Here is a 24780-nt window from a genome sequence, read left to right on the forward strand (position 1 = left end):
AGCTGACAAGTCTGCGTGTCAAATGGAAATGCCAACATAATATGGTGTGACATGAACAGCGCCCAAACATTTTCTTATGGCTTTTATTTTTGCTGGTGCAACAAAGGTATCTTTTAACATCTGTCTATCTCAGACGAAGATGGGGTCTTAAGACTGTATTTTCTTTATTCTGGAGAGTTACCATTTCTTCTACCTTTATAACCTCCTCTTTTTGTCCAATGACATTTGCAATTTAACACTGGTTAGATATAAAAGCCAGAATTCACTGATTCAGAAACATCCCACACCACAATATCCAGTCTCTTTTGCACCTAAATAAAAAAATGCTAGGAAAAAAATGCAACCTCCATCAGATTTAAATGGCTGATCTCAAGATAAAAGGTGACTCATGGCATAATCAATCTTCAAAGCACATTTTTATGCAAAAGGTGACAGTTTAATCCTCTGTTCATTTTGGTGTTTGGAAAGAGCCAGTTTTCAATGCCAGCTTGGAAGCGAGTAATTGCCAAGTACAGCATTCATAGAATCCTACAATGGTTTGTGTTGGAAGGGACCTTTAGAGGCCATCTAGTCCATAGAATCATAGAATGTTTTGGATTGGAAGGGACCCCTAGAGGTCATCTAGTCCAACCCCCCTGCAGTGAGCAGGGACACTGCTAACTAGATCAGGTTGCTCAGAGCCCCATCAAACCTGGCCTTGAATGTTTCCAGGGATGGGGCATCTACCACCTCTCTGGGCAACTTGCGCCAGTGTTTCACCACCCTCATTGCAAAAAATTTCTTCCTTATATCTAGTTTGAATCTACCCTCTTTTACTTTAAAACCATTACCCCTTGTCCTATCACAACAGGCCCTGCTGAAAAGTTTGTCCCCATCTTTCTTATAGGCCCCCTTTAAGTACTGAAAGGCCGCCATAAGGTCTCCCTGGAGCCTTCTCTTCTGCAGGCTGAACAACCCCAATTCTCTCAGCCTGACCTCATAGGAGAAGTGTTCCAGCCCTCAGATCATTTTTGTGGCCTCCTCTGGACCTGCTCCTACAGGTCCATGTCTTTCCTGTGCTGAGGACCCCAGAGCTCGGCGCAGCACTGCAGGGGGGGTCTCACCAGAGCAGAGCAGAGGCGCAGAATCCCCTCCCTTGCCCTGCTGGCCACACTGCTTTTGGTGTAGCCCAGGGTACGGTTGGCTTTGTGGGCTGTGAGCGCACGTTGCTGGCTCATGCTATAGCATGAAGATAGGATCTCTAAGTATAGTGTGAGCCTTTGCCCTCCAAGATATTTTTATACTTAGACCTAGGCCTAGTCCATAAAAAACCTCCTTGTTTTGGTACTTGCTATTAGCTAATAGGAAGCAGCAGGCTTGTTGAATAAGCTAATGACTCCTGACTGTGCTTAATTACAGCCTTTAATAAAAAAATATATCTGACACATTCTCCAATAAATAAAATAGTTGACTAGCGTAAAAACAGTCCAACTAATAAAATAATTGACAGTGAATCAGCAAATATTTTCTGCTCTTTAAGAGTTTTTAGATTTCAGGATATACTTATGCTCTTATTTAATTTTTTTTTCAGCAGGCCTGGAGCAGAAAAGCAGCTTTGCAGGTCTAAGTGACAATAATGAGGAGACGCACTCGTGAGATCCAGGAAAAAGAAGGCTACACTGCTGGTCTGGAAGTGCTTCGTTTTTCTCTCCTCAAAAAGAGGGTACGTGTTCCCACAGAAACCTGTCCTGTCACTACAAGAAAGACATTGCCTTGCTGGAACATGTCCAGAGAAGGGCAACAAAGCTGGTGAGGAGTCTGGAATACAAGTCTGATGGGGAGTGGCTGAGGGAACTGGGGGTGTTCAGCCTGGAGAAGAGGAGGCTGAGGGGAGACCTTATCACCCTCTACAACTGCCTGACAGGAGGATGTTGTGAAGTGGGGGTCGGTCTCTTCCCTCAGGTAATAGGCGATAGGACAAGAGGAAATGGCCTCAAGTTGTGCCAGGGGAGGTTTAGATTGGACGTTAGGAAAAACTTTTTCATCAAAAGGATTGTTTAGCATTGGAATGGGCTGCCCACAAAAGTGGTTGAGTCCTCATCCCTGGAGGTATTTAAAAGACGGGTAGATGAGGTGCTTAGGGACACGGTTTAGTGGTGGGATTGCAGGGTTAGGTTAACGGTTGGACTTGATGATCATAAAGGTCCTATCCAACCTAAATGATTCTATGATTCTATGGCTGGAACCAGGTGATCCTGCCCCTCGAGGAAACAAGGTCCTGCGCTGGTTGGCTAAAGGGAGGTACCTTACCTTTCTGGGGAGCAGCAGCCCTTGCTGGGCTCAGAACTCAATTTGAACCAGGAGCTGACAGCTACCACCTCTCCCAAATGCCTCTCAAAAGGAGCTGTGGCTCCTGGCCCTGCAGCAGCCCAACAGCGTGCTGCCTGCCCACATGCCACCTTGGGTGTCCTGCATTGCTGATCGGTCTTCTAGATCATGCACAAAGCCCCTCCAGTAATATCAGTACAACAGGGCAGTGAATCAAATGGTGCACATCAAGGGAAAAATGCTAAATAGTTCTAGCTTTAAAATTGCTGAACAGATGTTCTTTGTTTTTGACTCAAAACCATTCAAGTTTAAATACAAAACCAGCTGAGCCAAGTGGGAGTGTTTCAGGCTCAAAAAACTGACTGGAACCAAGGAGGAATGGTAGGCTCATTTTGTTCTCACACATCAATTCTGTTTAAAGTGCTTTCTCTAAATTAACTTCTGTGCCGGGACAGTGTATGAAAAAAATCAGCAATTGGAGAGGTTAAGTGAGGATCACAATAAATGTTGTAATTCAGCTTTAACAACTCAGTGCACCGGTATGTTTATCTGCCATGTATAGTGCATGCTTTTTCAAACACTGTAGAGAGCCTTGGTACCTCTTTGTCAAAAGGATACTTCATCTCTGCTACTTGAAAACCTTTCTTAGCCTCAACTATATGGTAAAGTTGACATAAATCCACCAGAATGTATTTTTTTAAATCTTGAAAAATATTTACTTCAAATTGCTTGTTAAAAAAAAATCTCCCCATATGACAGCTACACGCCCTAGATGTGAACCTATTGCCCCATAGTGATTCAGGGTCATATTAGATTAGAGAGTAGCTCCTGAGAGGTGACTGCTCATGTTAGTAAAATCAGCATATCACAAGTGCACCATTAGCATAGACATCGCAGGAATTTATGCTTTGAAAAATTGGCTCATTTAACCCTTGCCTAATCTTTTTCTCCCTCCTGATGCAATTTCCAGAATGTAGTGGGAAACTAAGTTAAAGATACCTGCATTCTGGGGAGAGGATGCTGCTCTCTGGGATAAAAATGCAGGATGCTTGCCCAGACAAGATTCCTTGGCAAGAGAAAAGTATTTATGCAACTGAGAGCTTTGCCTTCTTCTTTTCTTTCATTTTTTTGATATGTGGAGGTGAGAAATGGATTGTGCATTATCACAGATTCAAACATAGCACTTCAAATATTGTGCAATGGTGCTGTGGCTGCCCACATCCTTGGGGACAGGGTGGTCCTCCCTGTTGCAGACTCCTCATCCAGAAGCAATGAACAGGAATTGCCTTTCCCATATCCCTAAAAATAGGTAGAAAGTCCTAGAAAAGGCAAAATGGGCCTCAGCATGGGAAAGGTGGAGGACAGATGTGAGATGAGGGCCTTTTCAGCACCTTAGGGCCTCCTTCTCATGACTGTGGTTCGACTTGGAGCCAGCTGTTAGTTTTTGGGAGATGGACTGGGCAGATTTTTCTCCCAGCCCTCCCCTGCCTATAATACTCCTTTTTAATAAAGTGTATGTTTGTGTCTTACTGTCCCCACATAGCTGATATACACTGATTCAGCACAGTCCCAGTACCCATATTGATTTATTGACTGATTTTCAGGAACCCTTGCCACTGACTATCTCTGCAGATTTTGAGAGACTTCCACACGTTTGAAGTCTCCAAGTGGTTACATGACTTTTAAAACCAGGGCTCTCTCTTTGTTTTACATTCATCTACATCTCTGTTTACAGTCTGCACTGCTTGGAGCTAGCTGTGTTAGGAACTGAAAGCCAGCTGAGCTGATGCTAATTCTGGCAGATGGGACAAGCATGCAGTCATTCCACCTTGCCCTTTGCAAAGCGCTGTATGATCCGCTCTGGCACACTGCGCCAGTCTATCAGCTACAAGGGGATGAGAAGGCAATGTGTTTGCTCCAGACGTCTTTCTGGAGAACAGCAGCATTTTGGCAGAGGGATGAGGCGGTGGAGAGGGGCACAACCAACTGTTTCTTTGGAGGGTCGCTAAACAGCTGTGGGTCCAAACCAGGGCATCAGATTGCAGGAGAATATCAGGAGCTGAGAGAACAAAGGACGGCAAATGGGGGACAAAGAACTAAGAGAGAGAGAGAATGAACAATTACAGCAGAAGTTGTATAAGAGACGAGGAATATATGAAAGGAGCAGAGGCAAAGTAAGAAAGGGAAGAACTTAGCAGACATCTCTCTCCTTTTGTGTCAGCTGCCATACTGTCTCGTGCACATCTCTAAGCACCCCATAAAGTGTCTTCTGTGATTTCTCTTCCTCCTCACCTTGAAAATTTGGCTGCACTGTAAACAACCTGCTCCTGCTTTTAACCTTAAGCACTGTTTCAAGCTGTTAAAATTGTATAAGCACCTGTCTGACTCCCACTCAGGCAGTGCTGAGTTTTGGAAGAAGCGTTCAGCTGTTTTGGCAGGCAGATTCAACACTCAGATGGACGGGCTTCCCGCTTTCTGACAGGTCTGGCTTCCAGCATAACAGTGAAAATCCTCTTTTTCTTGATTTGCTGAGGTTTAAATTTCTAAAAGCAGTAGACCACAGAAGTCATGGTAATGGGTCATGTCTAGAGAGTACCCCATACAACAAAGTTGCATGATGGCATCCCATTCCTCCATTCCTTACGATGTCTGCATCTGTTGAGTAACACTTTGTAGTTCATGGATCAGTTCTAGACCTTCAAAGTCAGGACATCTGTTTCTTCCCCAGAGTGCTGTATATCACTATTGACATTTTTGAGAGGGTCTAGAAAAAAATTATTTGTTGTTCACCTCCAAATATAAAGCTTTTTTGTCCACCACAATTATACCAATCTCATCTCAGGACTTGGAAGGTTTAAGAAAATGGATTTTTCCTCCACTTTTCCAGCTAAACCACTCCTCCTTTTTCTCTCCCCTACCCAGCCTGCTTTTTTATCTCACAACATTTTTGCTTTGTGGCTATGTTAACTTCAGCTCCCCACTTTTGTCTTCATACTGTATGGCCGTGCTTGCTCTATTCTCCACAAAAGGAAATTTCCCTTCAATCTGACCTGTACGTGGGGTTGCTCCTCACATGTCCTTCAGCCTACTTGATGAAATTAAATTTATCATTGTCACCTTCTTGTATCAGTAAATGAGTTATAGATAAATCTTTGCCCTTCCATGGAGAGGGATGGGAGTACAAAGAGTTTTCTTTGTATGGATGGGCAGCGTATTATTTTTTTTCCATAAGAGGAAAATATTCCTTTTCCTGGGTTTTCAGTTTTCTAAGATTTTCTGCCATCTATTAATCATTTGAGCCATAGGATGGTTTGGATTGGAAGAGACCTTTAAAGATCACCTAATCCAGCCCCTCTGCCATGGGCAGGGACATCTCTCCCTAGATCAGGTTGCTCAAAGCCCAATCTAGTGTGACCTTAAAATAATATATATCAGTCTGTTTACAGAATTTTTTAATACATCTATCATCATGGCAAATTTGTTTCCCTTCTACATTTGTTTCCCTTCCCTTCTCCTTCCCTTCTATTCTCATCCCCTTAAAATACACTATTTTGCCCATGGTAGGGATTTTTGTTGCTTTTTAAGTGAGTAGATGTGAAGATGAGAAAGAGTTCAGGAGAAAAAGGAGCATTTCAATGGTGCCTTTCAGTATTTCAGCCTTCTGGGAGGTTGCTTGTTATTGAAAGGCTTTTATTGAGAGGAAAATTTTGCAGCATTTTCTAATTCTGGTCAGACTCTGGATTCACCATATTTCTTCTGAAGCTACTTGTGTAGGCAAATGCCCTCAAGAAGATTGATTTGTTCTCAGCTCTCTTAAAGCACATTCTGCGTCCTCAGAGCTGCAGAACTGCCGCTGTGTTTCCTAAGATGGGTTTGATATTGCTGGGGCATGAGATACTTTTGGCCTTGCGTATTCTAACAGCTGTTGGAAGTGGACAGCGAATGAACAGTCATGAAGCAGAGCTGCCATGTATTTGGCTGCCTAAAACTGGATGAGGATCTTGTATGCTATACAAGTGTACTAGGCTAGAGCCTAGATGCTGTCTTTCTGCATAGATGCATGTGATTTACAACAGTGTGCAGCGAAAGCCCGTAAGATAATTAGGAGGACAAGTGTGGAAGAAAGCAAAGATACTTCCCAGGATGCTAGAAATGAAAGACTGCATTGCTCAGAAACCAAGCCTCCAGTGTGGGAAGTGCCCTGCAGCACATTTGGCATCAGGGGTGCTAACAGAGGTTGACAGTAGTTGCTACTACTAACTGTAACTTAGTAAGCAAGAAGACTAACATAGGATTCTTCATGATTTTTCTTTCAGAAGAAGAACCCAAAGTGCTGTTTTGAGGGTTGTAGACCCACTTTTTTTTTCCCCAACAGTTACAAAAAGTTCTCCAAGGAACAAATAACCCATTGTGCCCTGGTGATAGCTGTGTCTCCCTTCTAGAATGATAACCAGGTGATCTTGAGGAATTGGGGAGTGAGTTCTGTTAATGAGCATGTGTTAGAACTTGATCCCTGCCTAGATTGAGTTCTAGACCTCCTGAGGATGGGAGTCTGTCCCAGCTCTGATCGCTGACTCTTGACTCAGTCGCTTATGCTGTAGCTAGCCATGCTTTTAGCAGGGGTGGTTCTGGCCTGTTTTCTAGCACCTCAGCCAAGATTGTGACCACTGTAATGATACTTAAGGAACATTAATTGCTTGTTTATCACTGGCTAGTGTCTAAAAACATCCTTGGAACAAAATGAGGAATTCATTCACAGGGCATTTTGAAGGCAGACATGAGTAAGGTCTTAGCTAGAAGCTGTGCAATCACAGTTAGTGTAACATCAGGATAGTACTGCACTAACCAGCTGGCAATTTGTAGTACTGTCATTGTAGAAAGGAGAAAAAAAATTGTAAAAAAGAGAACCCACATCTGTCAGCTTGCAAACATCTTGTAAACATGAACTCAGGTGAAAGATGGTGTTTTCAAACACAGATGTATGAAGGCACATCCATCTTTAAGCCATGAAATCACAGAGATATTAATGTCAGAATTGTTGATTATCAATGAGATCCAAGTATTGCTGTCATAAAAGTCATCCTGGATCAGTCTCAGGTTGCTGACTGCAAAGCAGTTGATTCCTAGAGATGGGAATGGATCTGGAGCCCCCTGACTACGGCTCTTCTGGATTCTGAAGTCTGAGAGTCCTTATGCAGACTTTGGATAAGAAACATCTTTTTGGGGAAAAAGGGTCATTGATAAGCTTCCAATTTTAGCAGTCTCATTTCCTTTAGCTTCCTCAGTTGCTAGTTTTCAAGGCAGCCTTTGCCAGGAAACAGGTTAATGGTGCACTGCTGCTCAGCTAAGAGATGTTCTCTTTTCTGGGCCACCCATGTTAGAAGAGGCCCCTGGACTCTGAAGTCTGGTTCTAGAATGGAAAGCCTGTAAAGTTAGTAGTTTGCTCCCCTCCAGTTCAAAGCCCATTCATACGCATGCGTATTTGTGTAGTTGCTGCAAAGTATTTAAGACATCCTTGTGGACTTAGCAAACTAGTTAAAGCTGGAACTATTATGTACCTAGAAATAGCTCAAGCATGGCTTGGAACACAGCTTATTTCCCCAAAGATGTGTGTGCAGGAGGGTGGGTAAGGACAGTGCAAGCCAAGGATAGCTCAGCTAATGCTAAACCTTCCTGAATATTGCCATGGGATTTTTAAATGCTTCTCAACTCCCAGAGGAGATGCTGAAAGATTTGACTGCAGTTTAGCACGTCATCGAAAAAGCAGTAAGTAGTTCTGACAGTGCAGGTCTCCCTGAGTGCTGCAGGGAAACTTCAGACTTGGACATGAGACCAGCCTTAGTGTTGCACAGAAACTCAAGACTTTTGGGGCCTAGAATGGTTTCAGAAGAGCCATACTCTGGCAGATAGGGACTGCAGGAACTGGAGTTACTGACAAGGAAATTATTCCTAAAATTACTGGTGGGGATGATGGAAGGAGGAACGATTTCAATTATTTGCTGCTACCAAGATATGCGAGACCTGTTCAGGGAACAAAGGAAGGCTTCATTTCTTAATCTGGTCACTCTGACACTTCCCAAGAGCTTTAGATTTGAAGGGAAAGAATAAGAGGCTTGCTCTATGAATAGCTCATATATCAGAGTGTGGGACAATGCGATCAGCTTTAGGCAGTGTGACATTATTATTCATCACAGCTGCCCGAGGGCCTCCATCAACACTCCCGCCTCGTGGTGCTGCGCCAACAAGTGCAGACGCAGCTCCTGCCCTCGAGCATTCACCGCCCGGGATTGCAGTGGGATGATGGGGGGGGCCCAGCGAGAGGCGTGAGGCAGCAAGATATTGGTATAACGAGCACATTTGCATACCATCGTCAGCCACAGCCGGCTTCCTCCCCAGGCTCTGCCAGGCAGCAGTGCTTTGTAGGATTCGTGGCAGAGGTAAAGCTTAAAAGAGGATTTGATGGAAGACAAGATGGTACCTTGTGGGGAGATTTTTAGCATGATTTAGAGGGCAGGCTGCAAGAGAGCATAAAAGTGTCTGCAGGAGAAGTGACAGAATCTGTTATCCTTAGCAAGGGAAGGAAGTTTTCTGCTGTGACAGAGTATTAGATTTAAGAGCCAAGGAGACACCAAGCAGTGAAGAGGCTTAGAGGTAAAGGTTTGAGCTTTTCTCCCAATCCCACTGAAATATTTATAGTATCAAAACATGTGCTATCAAGTTGAAAAATTTAAATCTCAGAAACACTGCTTTGATGCTTTTTAGCTGGTGGGGATCTCGAAAAAAAAAAAAAATCCATTGTGTTCAACTTCATTATAAAAAGAAACTATAAATTCTCTCTGCTTACCTGACGAATGATCCCCCAGGGCAGCTGGGGAGTCAGGATGCTCCAGCTTTCACTTTGGGGTCACTTTGCACACCCAGCCCGCCGTGCCGCATGACCACCACTGCGACTTCGGGCACACCGGTGGAATTGCCACGGGGGGCTGCTGTGCAGGTGCTGTGTAGTCCCAGTTCTCGTCTGTACTTCCAGTTTTGGGGTGTCCTTGGGCTAGCATCTGTACCACCCATGCTTTGTGCATGAGGGAAATAATAAGAGAAGGAAAGATCTTGTTGGGATGGTAATATTCTGGTGGGGATGTGCCCCAATACCCTTGACATAAGAGCTGCTCCTGCTCTGAAATTCCATGAATTGAGCATGAAATGTATTTTTACTCTGTTAAGCTTAGGTTTAAAAGGGAAATAGTTTTCAAGCAGAAAGCCAGAAATTATCAATTTCAAATTTGTCAGAATAATTTTTTTCAAAACATTTTTCACATAAAAATATCTTAAAATGGGGTCTCTACTTCCTCTTTGGAAAATCTCCTCCTTGGTCAACTGTTATTTTCCAGCTGAGAAACTATTAGCTTAAGTGAAGAGAAAAGCTGGTGCTTAACACAGTACAGAGTGGGAAGAAGTGAATAAAGAAGAAATTTGGTTAAAACGCTGAAAAAGAAGTTGTTCCGTGCAGGACAAGTGGGTTTAGGTCGGGGCTAAAGAAGGGAGGTCATGGTAGCTGGTATGAGGTGCCTAGAGCAAGGAATTTGGCAGCTGAGAACGGCAGAAATGGATTTTTAAAATTGTATTTAATGGAGTTAGAAGCCCATTGCATGGGTCTAGAAGAACGAGTCAGTGATAACACCTAAGCTACTGGGGCTGGCTGCTTGGTGTTACTGGTGTGATAGAAAAGGGACAGGCTTCAGGAGAACAGGCTAAGATTTACTGGGAATGATCAAGAGCACAGGTTGAGAAAAGGCAAATGTATAGATAGATACATGTGTGTGTATATGTATGCGAATATCTATATTATGTATCAGGAAGAGAGGCCAAGGTGTGAGATTAGATGGCTGAGAATGATCATGAATAAAGTTCTGCATTTGTAATTTGTGCACAGGCAGATACTTAATCAGACCAATCCTGTATGGTAAGCTCTGCAAGAACAGCGCTAAATCTTGTTTGCCCAAAAGAACGGTCTCTAAAAATTACTTTCCCCTTCTTTCTGTTTTGGTGATATGTAAGGATAGCAGTATTATAATTAATCCTCTCTTGACTCTGCTCCTGGATGCTCTAACTTCATATAGCATCATAGGTACACAATGAACAACCTGAAATTTTCGCATCTTACTTAAAAAGTTGAATTAATGGGAACAAACCATTCCCCTAGGGCTGTACAGGAGAGACAGGTTAGAGAGCATGCTGAAAAGAAAAATGTCAGCCAGCAATTGAGTCATAATTCTGAGAAAGAGTTTCTACTGATGCAAAAAAAAAAAACCCAAAAGGTTGTGTGCCTGACCTTCCTGGACACTGAGTGCCCCAGCTTTCACCATGAAAGCGTTTAAGACTGAGTCTGTATTGAACTGGCTAAAGCAAACAGAGCGCGATCCCTTTGAAGTTCGGTGCGTGCTCCTCAGCGCTGTGCCTGCCCTCGGCGGCGCTCATTCTCTCTGCAGCAAGAACTGCCAGGGTCTAATTTGTGATGGGAAATGTGTTTGGGGGGGGGGAGATGTGACCCCCTGAACTTAGCTGTGCTTTGACAAAAGCACTTTTATCCTTCGTGCTCCATTATTGTACTGCATTCGGCACAAGTGCTGGCACCGTTGTTCTAGAGCGTAGCGTGTGGGGCTTTGCAAGGGGAAGGGAGGTGCAGGCTGCAAAAGGGGGGTGAAGTTTACTCCAAGTTCGGGCTCAAGTTCCCACTCAGAGTTTAAGTGCCTGTGCTTCTGCAGCTGCTCCTGGCAGCCCAGAGATCACAGAAACACCTAGGGAAGCAGGCGGGAGTGATTATGAAGCCTGTAACTCAGAACCCTTCGCATGGCAGGCTGTGCACTGAACAATTCCTGGCCCTCAGCAAAGCCTCACCTGCGACGTGTCCTGCAGTTTCTGAGTGCGATCCCATGGTTTTTTCCTGGTTTCTCATAAAGCAGATGTAATTTGTCATGGTTATTTTCAGGCACCACATCCAGCTGAGCAGACTTCAGGAAAACCATTCAGCAGACTTCAAGAGAGATGAATCAAATGGCCCGGCTTTAAAAAACCTTACCTGGCGCAGGTAGGTCACTGCTGGAACTCAGCTGTCAAAGGAGAAACATCCTTCCCCAGACCTGGGAGACACAGCCTGTTCCTCTTTAAATCTGTGCTATGTGCTGCAGTGCTCTGCATTGTTGCCATGGCAGAAATCTCCCCATAGTAATAACCTCTTTCAGGGAAGGTTAAAAAGAGACAGTGCACATGCTCAGAAATGCTGCACTTGTTCTGTTAGCAGTTTGCAGCGGCCATTTCAAAGAGACCGTCACAAAGACAGGAGAGAGATCAGGTACTGATATTTTTTTTTCCTTTGTTAGAGGGGATTACTTTTCTCTTTCACAGAAGTCTGTGCACAGATCTGTCTCCGTTCCCAGTTGCACTGCAGAAGAGAGAGACCACCCTTGAAGCCCATCGTAATTATTCCTTGCAGATAGCGAATTCCCACAGAATGACTAAGAGGCAGTAGTTAGATGTGGCCTGAGGTGACTGCTGCACTTGGGGAGCAATTATTTTGCAGCGGGGCTCACATAAGAAGCTGAGCTGATACTGGGGTGGGTGATGTGTAAGCTACCCTGAAAAAGTTTAACACCATATCTGCTTTGTTTTGTTGAACCTTTCTAGCACTTGTAGTCAACTATGAGAATAGCCTCTGCTCCTCCTGACCAGGAGGCTTCTGCATTAGGTACTTTCAAAGAAGGCTGGTGTTATCCTAATTTACTGTTACTTGGAGACACTGCTGCATCCAGTTGCAAAGCCTGGTGTCTTTGATTGTACTTGCTTTGATTGCAGATCACCATTAATTAAAAGAGAAAAACCAAGCCATTTGATATGATTTTAATCCCTTTATTTTAAGGATTGTAGAAATAAGAAAAAGGATCACATCAGATCACTTCTAAATAGTGGGAGGGATAGGAAGCCCAGTTCTGAAGTTATAGGAATTACATTACCAGACTGTTATTTGGTGTGAGCCCAAATAGATCTGTGACTACGTGTCTCTTGCTTCTGAACCATCCCCTACTCTTAGGTTTAGGTTGAGGTGCACAGGAAGGGAATGTGTATAATGCTGCTCCTTTCCTGGATGAATTGCTGGTTTGCACATGCTGCAAGTGTTTGTGCAGAATTTGCAGCTTCAGATGAGCTGTGTCTGAAACAGCTGAACGCATATATCTAAGAGCAAGCTTGTGGCAAGATGGGGAAAACCCTTTCCTTTCCTGCCTCCCTCTATTGCCCTTCCAAATGTGAAATGCAAGCTGGTTTGGGGAGTGCTGCACTCTTGCTTTCAGCACATGCAGATCCGATGTTCTTATGCAACATCTTTTGCTTAGTATGCATTGACTTAAAAATCAGGAAGAGACAGAGTGTTGTCTTGCTTTCCTGGGTTTAGCTAAAGAGAATTTTCATGTAGATTTTATTGTGTTGCTACTGCTTAACCTGATTTGATTCTTTCTTTCTTCCGTTTGAACACACAGGAATGGAAGGTAAACTTGGCTGAGCTAAGGACCACCCTAGAAGTTTGCCAGGATCCTTGAGGCTTGGATTGAAATCTGTAATACACAGTTGCAGCTTGAGCCAATCCAAGTTTCCCATGTGCCCTCTTGATATCAACAGCCTACCTGTTGAATAAAGAAAATACTTCCTTTGAAACCTGTGTACTTATCAAAAATTTTACCTCTGTGTGAAGGGGAGGCATTGCTGGACTGGACTGTATCTATTATGGTTGGACTTGATGATCTTAAAGGTCTATTCCAACCAAATGATTCTGTGATTCTATCTTCAGGGCATGACGTGGCCTGGCTGTGATGGTCAGGAACAAATGGATGGCTGCAAATAAAGGTCTGAAGCCCAGATTAGGAGGGGAAACAGAAGGTCAAAGAGTTTTGATGCATTTACTATTAGAAATTTTACCTATGAATTTGTGGAGGTTTAACAAGTCTTTTCCTTCAGCTACTTTCATAAAGGAGTAAGTTTTTATGATCAGTGTGGTGCGTAGTTAGTGATAATGGTTAGCTTTAGTTATTATACTTGTGAAAAGATGCATCAGTAAAACAAGCAAGTGGGTAAAAGCTTTATTTCCAAGTTCAGGTCTGTTTCAGCCAGCTCTATAATCCCTGCAGTTTTGATCTCGAAATCTAAGAGTGAAGCAGCCATCCAGATTTATGTGCTGGTCTGGGGCTGTGTAGTTAGAAAAAAAGACTGGAGTCAGAGCAGGCAAGGTTGCTGGCATCCTGGCTGGCAAACGACAACAGAAACTGTCTAGGGATTTCCGATCTTCTCTTTCATGTCTAGGGACATTCTCCCAGTTGGGTTTTATGTGCACTGCTGGAAAAGTACAGAGAATTTCTGTCCTTGCTCTAGATTTTCTGATATTTTTTTTTTCTTTCAAAGGAAGACTGCCAATGCTTTAGCTGTCAGGAACATTAAGTTCTTTATAAGAAGCCCTTGTACCTGTAATGTTCCTCACTGATTTGTTTGTGTCTCTTGATACACAGAGTAGCACCCATTCCCAAGATGCTGGCACCCTACCTTCTGAGAAGAGTGGTCCTTGCAGTTCCTTTAGTTTTTGTGGTTGCACTGCTTCTCGCAGAGCCTGTTAGGTCTGATCAAGAAGCGGGAACAGCCATACCAGCTGAAAGTACGTACCACCCCACAGTCCTCTCATACAGCTTGTACTGTAGTTTTAATGGTGCAGGACTTTATCTCACTGAAGCTTGTCCAAATAATTCAAACTATTTTGGACGTGTCTTGTGTACAATGTTTTAAAATCACAACTTGAGAGCATACCAGTGCCGTTTTTCTCCTGCATCCAAGGCTGTCCACTCTCTTACCCTTATCTCCTGCCTGTTGGTGTCCTGCATGTACCTGAAATCTGCCAGTTCTGTACATTTTCTTTTGTACAGCCCTTTTGTTGTGTTAGCCCTTTCTATGCGAGGAGTGACCCTGTTTGCTTTTCAGAGACATTCCTGAGACCTGCTTTTTTCAACTGACATTGACTGTTCGTTATATCTTTCATTCTCGGTAATGTCCACTATATTAAAGTCAGTAGTTTTTATTAAAAAAATTCACAATGAAGATGCCAAGAAAGCAAACTTTGTCAACACTTAGTCTTGCAGCCTTTAGCCACCTAGTTCTCCTTTGCTGATCTGTGTTGAGTTTGATTTACATCATAAACATAATGGCAGGTCCTTGCATCAAGCTGTTGATGTGGAAAATGCTGTCCTCTCCTTATGTCTGGTGCATGCATAATAACACTAAGGTTGGGTGGTGGTACAACAATGAAAGAGGAGGTCTGTAATACTGTTCAATGTTTATTTTTTATCTCTTTTTTTTTTTTTTTTTTTCCCTAGCCAGTTAAAGAATTTGGCAGAGTCCTTTCCTCCAGCAGGCAGGATTCCTGTCTGCTGGTTAGCACACAGATCATGAGCTGGAAGCTCATATTCCAGCTTATCAGCGGCATGTAGTAATCAGTCAAATATCCAGTGTTTGCAAAATGGGCTGACAGACACTGCAGGATTTTCCAACATCACTCCAGGTTTCATCCTTTCTTCCTTACCAGACCTCGAAGAGCAAACTAAACCCACGCTCAGAATTTCTCACTTGCGCAACATTTCCTATGAAGTTGTCAGAGAGGCACAGGCACTGAGAAGCAAATAAGAGCATATGTAGAGCCTGATGATTCGAAGACATTTCATCATGTCTATATTTGTTCTGTCTCAGCACTGCTATCTGTTAGGGCACAGCTTTGTGTTACATGATCATCAAAGCACAGCAAGGCTTGTGACCTTCAGTCTGGATATCTAGATATGGGAATACTATCTTAAACACTGCAATTAGTCCAGAATGCAGCAGTTCTGCTTATCAGCAATGCCCACTAATGACAGGGCATTGTGTTTATCTGCTGCTTGCTTCACCAGCTTTGAACCAAGCTGTATCATATCCAAGGTAGAGGCTAAGTGATCCGTCTCTGTGATAATGTAGTCAATTTTATTCCATTAGCTTTCTATTTAGAGCTCAAATTTATGAGATTAGGAGACAAGATTTTCCAGGGAACAGGCTCATGGTTTCAGAGGTAATTTCTGAAAAACCCCAAAAATCTGAAGGTGAGGTTGAAAAATGTGCTCAGGATTGGTGGAGCAAAATGAAGGACTCAGGTTAGGGGTTTAGTGTTTCCACACTATGAACTGTGACAAGAGAAGGGAACTCTGACAAGGGGAACAGCAATAAAGGAGGAAGGAAATTTTTAATGCAGATTTGTTGAAGTAATTCTTTTGTCATTGAGAGACTGGGTGGACCATCATGATGGACATTCTGCAAGAACCTGGTTTGTTCAAGGGTACATACATCAGTACTCACTCTGGGCTCTTCTGTAGGTCTTCCTCATACTCATATATCACTGTTTATTCCTTCTAGTTAATACTTCATGCTGTATAGTCGTGGTTCTGTACTAAATACTCTACTAAATGCTCTCCTAGGTCGTCCCTGTGTTGACTGCCATGCATTTGAGTTCATGCAGAGGGCTCTGCAGGATTTAAAGAAGACGGCATATAATCTAGACACGAGGGTAAGGGAACTTTCATTTTTATTTTTTTTCAATATGGAAGAAAATGCTGTGGATAAAAGTAGAAAAGGTGGATGAATTTTGCAGAAGACACTCAGTCAGCTGTGTCGTCCTATCTTCTAAGGTGAGGCTTACATTTCACCTCTTTATACAACAATCTGTGGAATTCTTCTGCTTTGAGGTATCAGGGACACCAGGAAGATACGGAAGGAGCAAACAGACAGTCCTCAGCCCTCTGTCCTTCTCTTGCTATTGGTGCTGCTATAATGCTGAGGGCACACCTTTGTTTTTATGTTAGGGGGAATAAGGTCAGAGCATCATTTATATTTATTACCCAAAAGGAGAGAGCCAGCTCAAATTGAAAGCCTACTAAAATAAAATACTCCCCTGCACATGCTTTTACCCCTGGGGAGAGGCTAAGGGAGGAAATATCATCTCGTTGATACTTCTTAGGTTGCTCTGATTCCATAATGATGAAAAATGCCACCAAGCAGAACAGCGCAGGGAACAAAATTCGTTTGGCTTGCAGTCAGTGTGGAGAATTTGCCAAGGTTGGTATCTTCCTTCTGTGAGGGAAGCTGAATCTGTCCCTTGCTGCCACAGCCTGCAGTCTGTGGCCAGCGGTACCCCGGCTGCCCTCAGGAGCTGTGTCTTGGGGGGCAGCTTTCCCCCACCTCCTGCGAACCCTGCAGCTGAGGTACTACACCTACACTCTCACACAGGTTTTTCAACAGAAGGCGCTCAAACTTTTTTTGCTATTCTAATCTAAGGTCAAGGTTGTTCACGGTTCAAAGCCTGCGAACTGGCATCTTTGAAGAATGGTTTGAGGTAGCTCCAAGCAGGGCCCGTGTTGTTTAGGTGAAAATGCCGGCGCAGGAAGGAAGATGCCTGGAATTGAGACATACTACAACAAACAAACAAACATTCCAGCAGAACCAGATTGGTATGTAGCACATTTCCAGTTAAACAAAATCTGTTCAATAATTACAGGTCAAATGTATTTTGGGCTCCTTCATGAAGAAATCTCCTTAATGAATACATCTGCTGAGCACCGAGCCCAAACAAGATGTTCAGATTGTGCTATGAAGTAGTTCTAGCACACCTTTTCCTTCTTTTATAAACCTTTAGACTTTTTGCCAGGATTTCTATATCTTGATTAAAAAATATCTCAACTACTAAAATCTTCTCTGGTTGTCTGGCTGTGGCAGTGACCTTCATGACACCTACAGCTTGCAGACCAAGAGAGAGGCTGTATAAAATGCAGATATCCAAAGCAGGAGTAGCAATAAGAGCCCCAAAGACAGCAACTGTGTTTTAATACTTTTTAAAAAGTAAAAATAAAAGACAGCCAAGGAGAAGAAATGAGGATGCAAAAAAGGTTCAGTTGAGAGGAATGTCTTATTACTGACTTTCACAGTTGTAAATTTGACGGCAAGCCTGAAAGTGTGGCTCCATGATCTATTCTTACCAAAACAATCCTATTGTTTCCTTATCACTTTAAAACTTAAACAATTTAATCCATATTGTGATCCTTCAGTGCCTCTGGACTAGGATAGGCCTATTCCAGTCATTAAGCCGGGAATTCTGCCTATGTCTTCAAAAGACATGGAAATATTTAATAGTTGAGGACTTCTTAGAACTGCCTTCTACAGTGTTTCAATTCTTAGTTTTATTACTCAGCTGTGGCCTAATTTGATGCAAACTGGGACTTGTAAGACAATTGCTTTCAGCCACCTATATATTTTACATTTGACTGTCTTAGTCTGTTTTGCTGCTTAGTGAGGCAAATGTTTCTGTCCCTGAAAATACAATTCCCTTTGTTAATGCTCCCACTGGAGACACTCATTTCCTTGAAAAACTCTTTCATTTGCAAGCAAGATTTTTAGGTGATGACTAAGCAGCTCCTAACTGTGTTGGAAGGGGAGGGATTCCCAAAAGCTTAGAGAGGAAAATCCCATTTAATTCTTCCTGCAGATCTCACCCTGCAGTTCTGTACAGGGGAAACCATGTAGTTTTATTGCACAGCTCAAGAGTCTTCATGCTTAATTTGGCCCTGTGTTGATCTGCACGGTGTCTCACAAAGCAAACTGACTCTAGCATAGGTCACATAACCTTTCATGGGGGTCATAGGCTATATCTCCCTCCTTTTACAAGCCTAGATGCGCTTGTAGCCTACACTGATGTGATGCTCACTTACTGGTTGAGAGGCTGGCTGCATTTTGCTCATGTGGTAAGAGAAGGGTCACAGACCACCTCAGAGGCCAGCTACTACCCCTGCGCATACCAGATCTGCCTTCCCCCCTACACACTGTTTTCCACCCTTCTGTTGCTGCAGGTTGGATTAGTTGTTTTAACAGCAGTAACCAACTCTGGGCAATCTTTTCTGCGGATACATGTAATTCACCACTCAGCCAGCACAAGAGGTGCAGCTCTGATCATGAACTAGGGAGAGGGTTCTTGTACTGCTGGGAGGGAGCTGCTACCATCAAAACCATTCAGCCAGTTTACAGCCAGCTCCCGACTGCATCTAAAAGCTGCTCAAGACAGAGGCCAGCAGGGAGCAGGCCATAAAACAAATCTGGTAAAACAAATCTGGTCCATGGGCTATGCAGTTCGCAGTAAGTCTGCATTACAGACACTTATTTTCAAAATTCCAACACATTTTTCAGAGTTAACCAGCGGACATCGCATTGCAACTTTAAAGAGCTCAGGAACTGCATTTTTAGTTGGAACTTACCAGCGTTTTTGTAGGTTCAGAATCTGGACCCTGCCCTGTTTGGTTTTGGGGGTTTGGTGGGGGTTTTTTTGTTGTTGTTGTTTTTTAGAACATGTTTTAACCCACCAGGGGATAATAACAAATCTCTGTGCAAATGGTTTTTTGATCATGCTCACAAAACAGTCAGCCAAGCTGTATTTAGTGCCATTCATTTTGCTCTTTATTCCTTTCTAAACTGTCAGTGGTTATTTGGAATGTTCAAAGCACATTAAATTAGATGTGCCCATGAAAGTAAAAACAAAGGCTTGAAATGTTATTAAAGATATATAAGATGGTGAGCAGCCTTGGGGCTTAGCTCCAAAGCTGTTGGCATGCTGTCAGCCTCCCTTATTCAAACCATTGCAAATGATGTCAAGGAGATGGTTAGAAGGTGGTGATTGAGTGTCTCTTAGGTGATTAGCAAAGTCTGATCAGATCTTTCCAGTTTTGCAGGGTAGCTGAAGCAATCAAAAGCGATGCCTGATTTAATATAGAACCACAGGGCTGTGTCTAGTGATTTATTGTCTGGGAAGAAAACCTGAGCAATAGATACTTCTGCACTGAGAAGGCGGGGGGTAAGCAGGATGCTTCAGCCCAGCTCTGCTCTAAGTGCCTTGAGCTGGTATGGGCCAATGGATAACACAGCTTTTAAAACACAGCCTTTAATCCCATGGCAATCCCGTCTCATACGAGAATCACAAGACAGGCAGATTAAGGGTGGATTTCACTGGTGTTTAGAGCTGGTAGTCTTCATAACGGCCTTTTTTTTGTGTAGCTAGTTACACCAGTGGGGATTAATTTGGTGAGTGGACTTCCCACAGCTAGTGTGTCCCGTCACAATACGGAGGAAGCACTTTCTTGGATCAGACTGATTCTCAGATACATCTTCAGCTCATGATAGACAAACTGAGATGGAGATATGATGTTGATGTCAAAATGCTCTGTGCTCCATCATGCATCTACTGAAGCCACAAGTGCTCCTAACAGCCAGGAAAACCAAAGCGTGGGTGTGCTAGAGAGGAAGGATTCCCAAATTTCTCTTATGCAGCCCTGCTGTCCCTTCCCTGGTCCTCAGTCCCTTCTTGCACAGGTAGGCTGGGAGGGCACAGGCCTTTCTGACCATACCCAGCTCCAGCTCTGAGAAATTCCCACTCTGCCCTCATTGCCCCAGAAAATCCCTGTGGGCAGCAATGATCTGATATTGATGAACCCCAGTTCAGCTAGGGGACCTTTGCTTCTACCAGTTTGGGATCCGTTTTCTTAAAGAAGCCAGTGATCTCATCACGTGTTTGAACGGTGGTGGCTGTATGACAGCTCAGCACTTATCATCTATTTTAGGCTCCAGCAGCATATTAACAATAACAACAGTGAAGCAGGAGAAGTTCAAATGGAAGTAAATTTCTTCACTGGGAGGGTGGTCGGTCACTGGAAGAGGCTCCCCAGGGCACTGGTCATGGCACCGTGCCCATCGAAGCTCAGGGAGCACCTGGACAATGCTTTTAGTCATATGGTTTAGTTTTAGGTAGTCCTACAAGGAGCAGGGCGTTGGACTTGATGATCCTTATGGGTCCCTTCCAATTTGAGATACTCTGTGGTTCTATGACTAAATTATGCCTTACTTTCTCTGTATAACTTTCGACAGTGAGTCTAGGCTGTAAATTTAATTTTTTGAGCCTGTTTTTAAGTAAAAAGAATATTTCTGATAGGTTTGGGGGTTTTTTTAAGCCTCATGAACTTGAGAGCTTATGCTCCATTATGTGCAGTTGAAGTAAGGTTGTAAGAAAGATAAATAGCTTTAAACAAAAATAACAGCAATGTACTAACGTGGAAAACGTGAACGTGTACCGGACTGAATTTCTCCATGTCAGAGGAAGTATTGCCAGGTTGGTATGCCAACTAATCTCGCAGAAGCCAAGCAGAGCAGTAAGCAGTAACTCTGATTTTTACCTCAAGCCTCATCTCGTACGACTAACTCCAAGTCTTAGAACAAAAGTAAAATGTACTTTTCTTTGGGAGCTAATTAGTTTTCCAGCGCTGACACTTGGTTTTTGATGTTGCTTTTGTTCCCCCTCTTTTAGACAGAAACTCTGCTTCTTCAGGTGGAAAAGAGAAATCTGTGTGACTGTGTAACTGCGAATCTGCTGAACTGAACCCCGGAGGCCAGCTAAGGAGTGTCGCCGGCTCAGCAGTTTTTAAAATGCAGCTGTATAAAATACAGCTCTATGGAGTTCACATTGCAAGCATGTATGCCCCAATGTACTGAGGAAACTGGTGGGCTGTTTCTCATGTGTTTGTCTGTTCTGGTTTGTTTTTCTTTAAGGGAGTACTCTCTTTTCACATCCACTGGGTTGCCAGTAAGGGCTCAATTCAGTAAATCTGTTACTTGGTATTAGAGTGGGGGAAAATGTACCTGCTTTGATTTTAAAATCAGAGTTGGCCAAGTGTAACCCACAAGACAAATATGGCCAGCAGTGCTCTAGAGACACCTGCAGCAGTTTTTTGTCTCTAATATGAACATATCTCTGTGGCAGCTTACCCAGTTATATTGAAACAGAGAATTGTGGTCCCGTAGGCTTTGCCTGTGTAATAAAGGTGATGGAAGTCCTTTCTGTTTGTCGGCTGCACTGTCACCTCATTCAGGCATGTTGTAGTTCTGTCAGCTGTAATGAGGTGCATGTCATGAGCAGGTATATGCGTGCTGTACTTGGACCAAAACAGTTTATATCTTAGTGCTGAGTTTTCTGGTATCCTGCGTAAGAGTATTGTCGTCTGTAATTAAAAACCTTTAGTTTCTTCCCCTCCTACCCTGGACGCTCCATTCTTAACCCACTGTATCTCTAAATAGCTTTATTTTAGCAGGCCAAATGGATAGAGTAGAAAAAGGAGAATAAGGGTACGACTAGGCAGCCTTGCTAGTTCCAGCTGTGCCAGTGTGCCCAGGTGGCCAAGAGGGCCAATAGCATCCTGGCTTGTATCAGGAATAGTGTGGCCAGCAGGAACAGGGCAGTCATCCTTCCCCTGTGCTCGGTACTGGTGAGGCCACACCTCAAATGCTGTGTTCAGTTTTGGGCCCCTTATGACAAGAAGGACATTGAGTTGCTGGAGCGTGTCCAGAGAAGGGCAACAAAGCTGGTGAAGGGTCTGAAGCACAAGGTTGATGGGGAGCGGCTGAGGGAACTGGGGTTGTTCAGCCTGAAGGGAAGGGGAGACCTTATTGCTGTCTACAACTGCCTGACAGGAGGGTGTAGTGAGGTGGGGGTTGGTCTCTTCTCCCAGGTAACAGGTGATAGGACAAGAGGAAAAGACCTCAAATTGTGCCAGGTTTAGACTGGATATTAGGAAAAATTTCTTCACTGAGAGGGTTATCAGGCACTGGAATGGGCTGCCCAGGGAAGTGGTTGAGTCCCCATCCCTAGAGGTTTTAAAAGATGTGTAGACGTGGTGCTTAGGGACATGGTTTAGTAGTGGACAGGTACGGTTGGGCTCAATGATCTTAAAGGTCTTTTCCAACCAACTGATTCTATGATTCTATGAAATGCTACCAACCAGTGACTGCTCCAGACCACATTGAAGTAAAGCTCCGTAGACAAAACTCTGAACATTTTGGTCTTTCTTTATAGTTGCCTTTGAAAGCTGCTCTTTTGGTTTCAGGCATGAAGGAAGACTTGTGTACCTGAAAGCTGAGATGACTTTTATCCTCAACTCTACCACTTTATTCTAAGACACTTGTCCACCCACAAGTCTGAATTAGGCTGAGAAGCTTGAGTAGATGCTCTGAGTTTGTTTGATGTGATTCAGGGCCATCTCAAACCACTCCAGCAGTGGGGCTGTGGGGTGCTCACCTGGCTTGGATGGGAGGTAGACATGCGAAGGCCAAAATCTCTTCAGCTGAATTTGGAAGAAAGTGCCTTCCTGCAGCCTTACTTCTCTAACTAAACTGGTGGGACTTTGCTGGAAGTGGATGAGAGAGGAAACACAGCTTCTGCTCTGCCAGTGCAGCTGCAGGTATGGTAACAAACAGCTGGGGGAGTAGGGGAACATGATAGACGGCCTCAGTGGCTTGCCAGACCTGTCCGCGGCTTGGAAAACCAATTCCTGCACACTGAGAAGTGCAGCATTCCTTTCTGCATGGGACCAGGGCACAGGCCAGCACAGAAGCCCCGTGTAAACTGGAGAGGGGATTCTGATGTTGTTTTTCCAAATTCCCATGAGGAGCACCCGTGCTGTGTGTTTTTCACTAAGCCCGTTCACACAGCATGGGAGCACTAGCACTGCTCAGGTCTGGCTGCTGGGCAAAATGAGAGTAACAGCAAGCCTTGCCTGCAGCTCCGCTCCCGGAGAGGGGGAAGGGGCGGCAGTCCTTACTCTCTTTGCGAGTCCAAATCAACTGGAAAGGCTGCTGGCTGGTGATGTGAGCTGGACTGTTCCATAGGGTAAGAAGGACACAGGTTTCAAGGTATTCAAGTTCTTGTTTTGGGGTGGGGGGATCTGAATTTTCTGAGTGTGTGCATTAATAGCTACCCTTAACGCTTAATGTTCATGCTCAGGCAAACATAATGGCAGCCTCAGCCCTGAGCTGCATGTAACTGTGAGATGTTCTCTAAGCATTGATGCTATTTTCATTTATCTTTTTTAAGATTAGAACTTTATTTTTACCCTAATCCTTTATTTTAGTCCTAAATTCCATAAAATATTGAGCTATGCAAAAGCCAGTAGGTACCCCTGACAGAGAAACGAAGGAATCACGCCACTGGGAAAGCATAAATACAGCAGATTTTTTCTCTCGGTGAAGTGTCAGTTGTTGCATTACAGCAGTTAGGGTCTCATGTTAATTGTTAGGGAACGTAGAGACAAAACACAGCTTCTGTTTAGCTTTAAGTGCAAAGAACGTTCAATGCATGCCAATTTGATGTGCATAAGGGGCTCTTCTACAAAATGAGCAGAAAGCGTAGGAGCTTGTCTGTGCAGCAGAGTTGTGCCTAGTCCAAGTTGATGGAAAGATCTGCTAACGTAAACTACATTTTTATGGCAAATCTGAACTAACTTTTGAGCAAACCAACGCTCATTTAGGCAAACAATATTGACAAAATTTATCATATTTTGTGGTTTCTGCACTGAGCTTGGTGAAACTTGGCATTTTCCTTTGCATAAATGCCAAGAGACTTCAAAGTTGCCAGTGATACGGGGTTTAATGAGGTGGTATCTATTCAGCTCTCGACCACGACTGGAAAAGATCTGAAAATCCTCAGTTTAATATAGGGGCTGGGGAGAGACATGAACTTTTGGACCAAAATCAAAGTTACCAGCACCAGCTTATCATCAAGGCTTTCCTTGGAGGCCATCTTTAGTGCCATAAGTTGACTTTCAAAGCTCCGGGCATTGTGGGTTGTTTGTCTTCCCCGGTTAAAGGGCAGAACTTCATCCACGCAGTAAATTTGGTACACATGGTTTCTTGCCTAAGCAGCTCTTGCATTCGTCCTGGGCTGTATCTACACTGCCATAAAGCATCCAGCCTGTGAAAAGTGCCTGGCTTCAGCCAACAGCACGGAATATAACTAATGCCCAGTTCAGTCTTGCATTGAAGCGGGAAGTGAACAATGTTTAAATGCCTTTTGGTAGCTGGTATATTGCACATTTAACATATTGTTTGGTTTATATACAGTGTAAAATCAAACTGTATTTTACCCATGGAAGGTTGAACAATGTCCTAGAAGTCAACAGCTTTTCTAAAATGAAATGATCTCCCCACCTCCCCTTTCTGTATGGACGTACAAGCTTTGCAGAGGACTGCCCGTGCCTTTTGCTACTCTGGCTTTGGCAGCCACAGGATAATGTGCCCAAACCCCAGCACTTAAAAAACCAACTAACAGGTTCTTCCTGAACATCGACTGCTCTCAGAACATGTGAACTCAGGAGGGGCTTTTACACACAATTCTCTAGCAAGGAAAGAATGATATGCTTACACCTTCCTAGACAGGGGTAAGACTGGCTCAGCTTCACTGTCGGTGGCATTCGGCCTGAGTGTGCACAGGCTACACAGCCCTTGCCTATGCTGTAGATTTACCCCATGTCCAGCACAGTGATCAGTTGCTGGATTTCCAGC

General features: G+C 43.7%; 1 protein-coding gene across 1 annotated transcript; it reads left to right on the forward strand.

Annotated features, from left to right (window-relative positions):
* The first annotated feature begins 11295 nt into the window (after positions 1–11295).
* Positions 11296–20867, forward strand: LOC104130175 (neuropeptide-like protein C4orf48 homolog). Its single transcript, XM_035898674.1, has 4 exons — positions 11296–11392; positions 13857–13999; positions 15837–15925; positions 20756–20867. Exons 2-4 carry the CDS (start codon positions 13876–13878, stop codon positions 20825–20827), a joined length of 285 nt encoding a protein of 94 aa, XP_035754567.1. The 5' UTR covers positions 11296–11392; positions 13857–13875; the 3' UTR covers positions 20828–20867.
* Positions 20868–24780: the final 3913 nt, after the last annotated feature.

This window comes from Egretta garzetta, unplaced genomic scaffold (assembly GCF_000687185.1).
Source record: "Egretta garzetta isolate BGI_Z169 unplaced genomic scaffold, ASM68718v1 scaffold107, whole genome shotgun sequence".
In the NCBI taxonomy this organism is placed as follows: Eukaryota; Metazoa; Chordata; class Aves; order Pelecaniformes; family Ardeidae; genus Egretta; species Egretta garzetta.

What these genes read in the sequence shown, in the direction of transcription:
- LOC104130175 (XM_035898674.1), top strand. Translation starts at nt 13,876, where the DNA reads ATGCTGGCACCCTACCTTCTGAGAAGAGTGGTCCTTGCAGTTCCTTTA. An exon ending in AACAGCCATACCAGCTGAAA is followed by an intron (nt 14,000 to 15,836) that starts GTACGTACCACC and finishes ATGCTCTCCTAG; the next exon opens with GTCGTCCCTGTGTTGACTGC. An exon ending in CATATAATCTAGACACGAGG is followed by an intron (nt 15,926 to 20,755) that starts GTAAGGGAACTT and finishes CCCCTCTTTTAG; the next exon opens with ACAGAAACTCTGCTTCTTCA.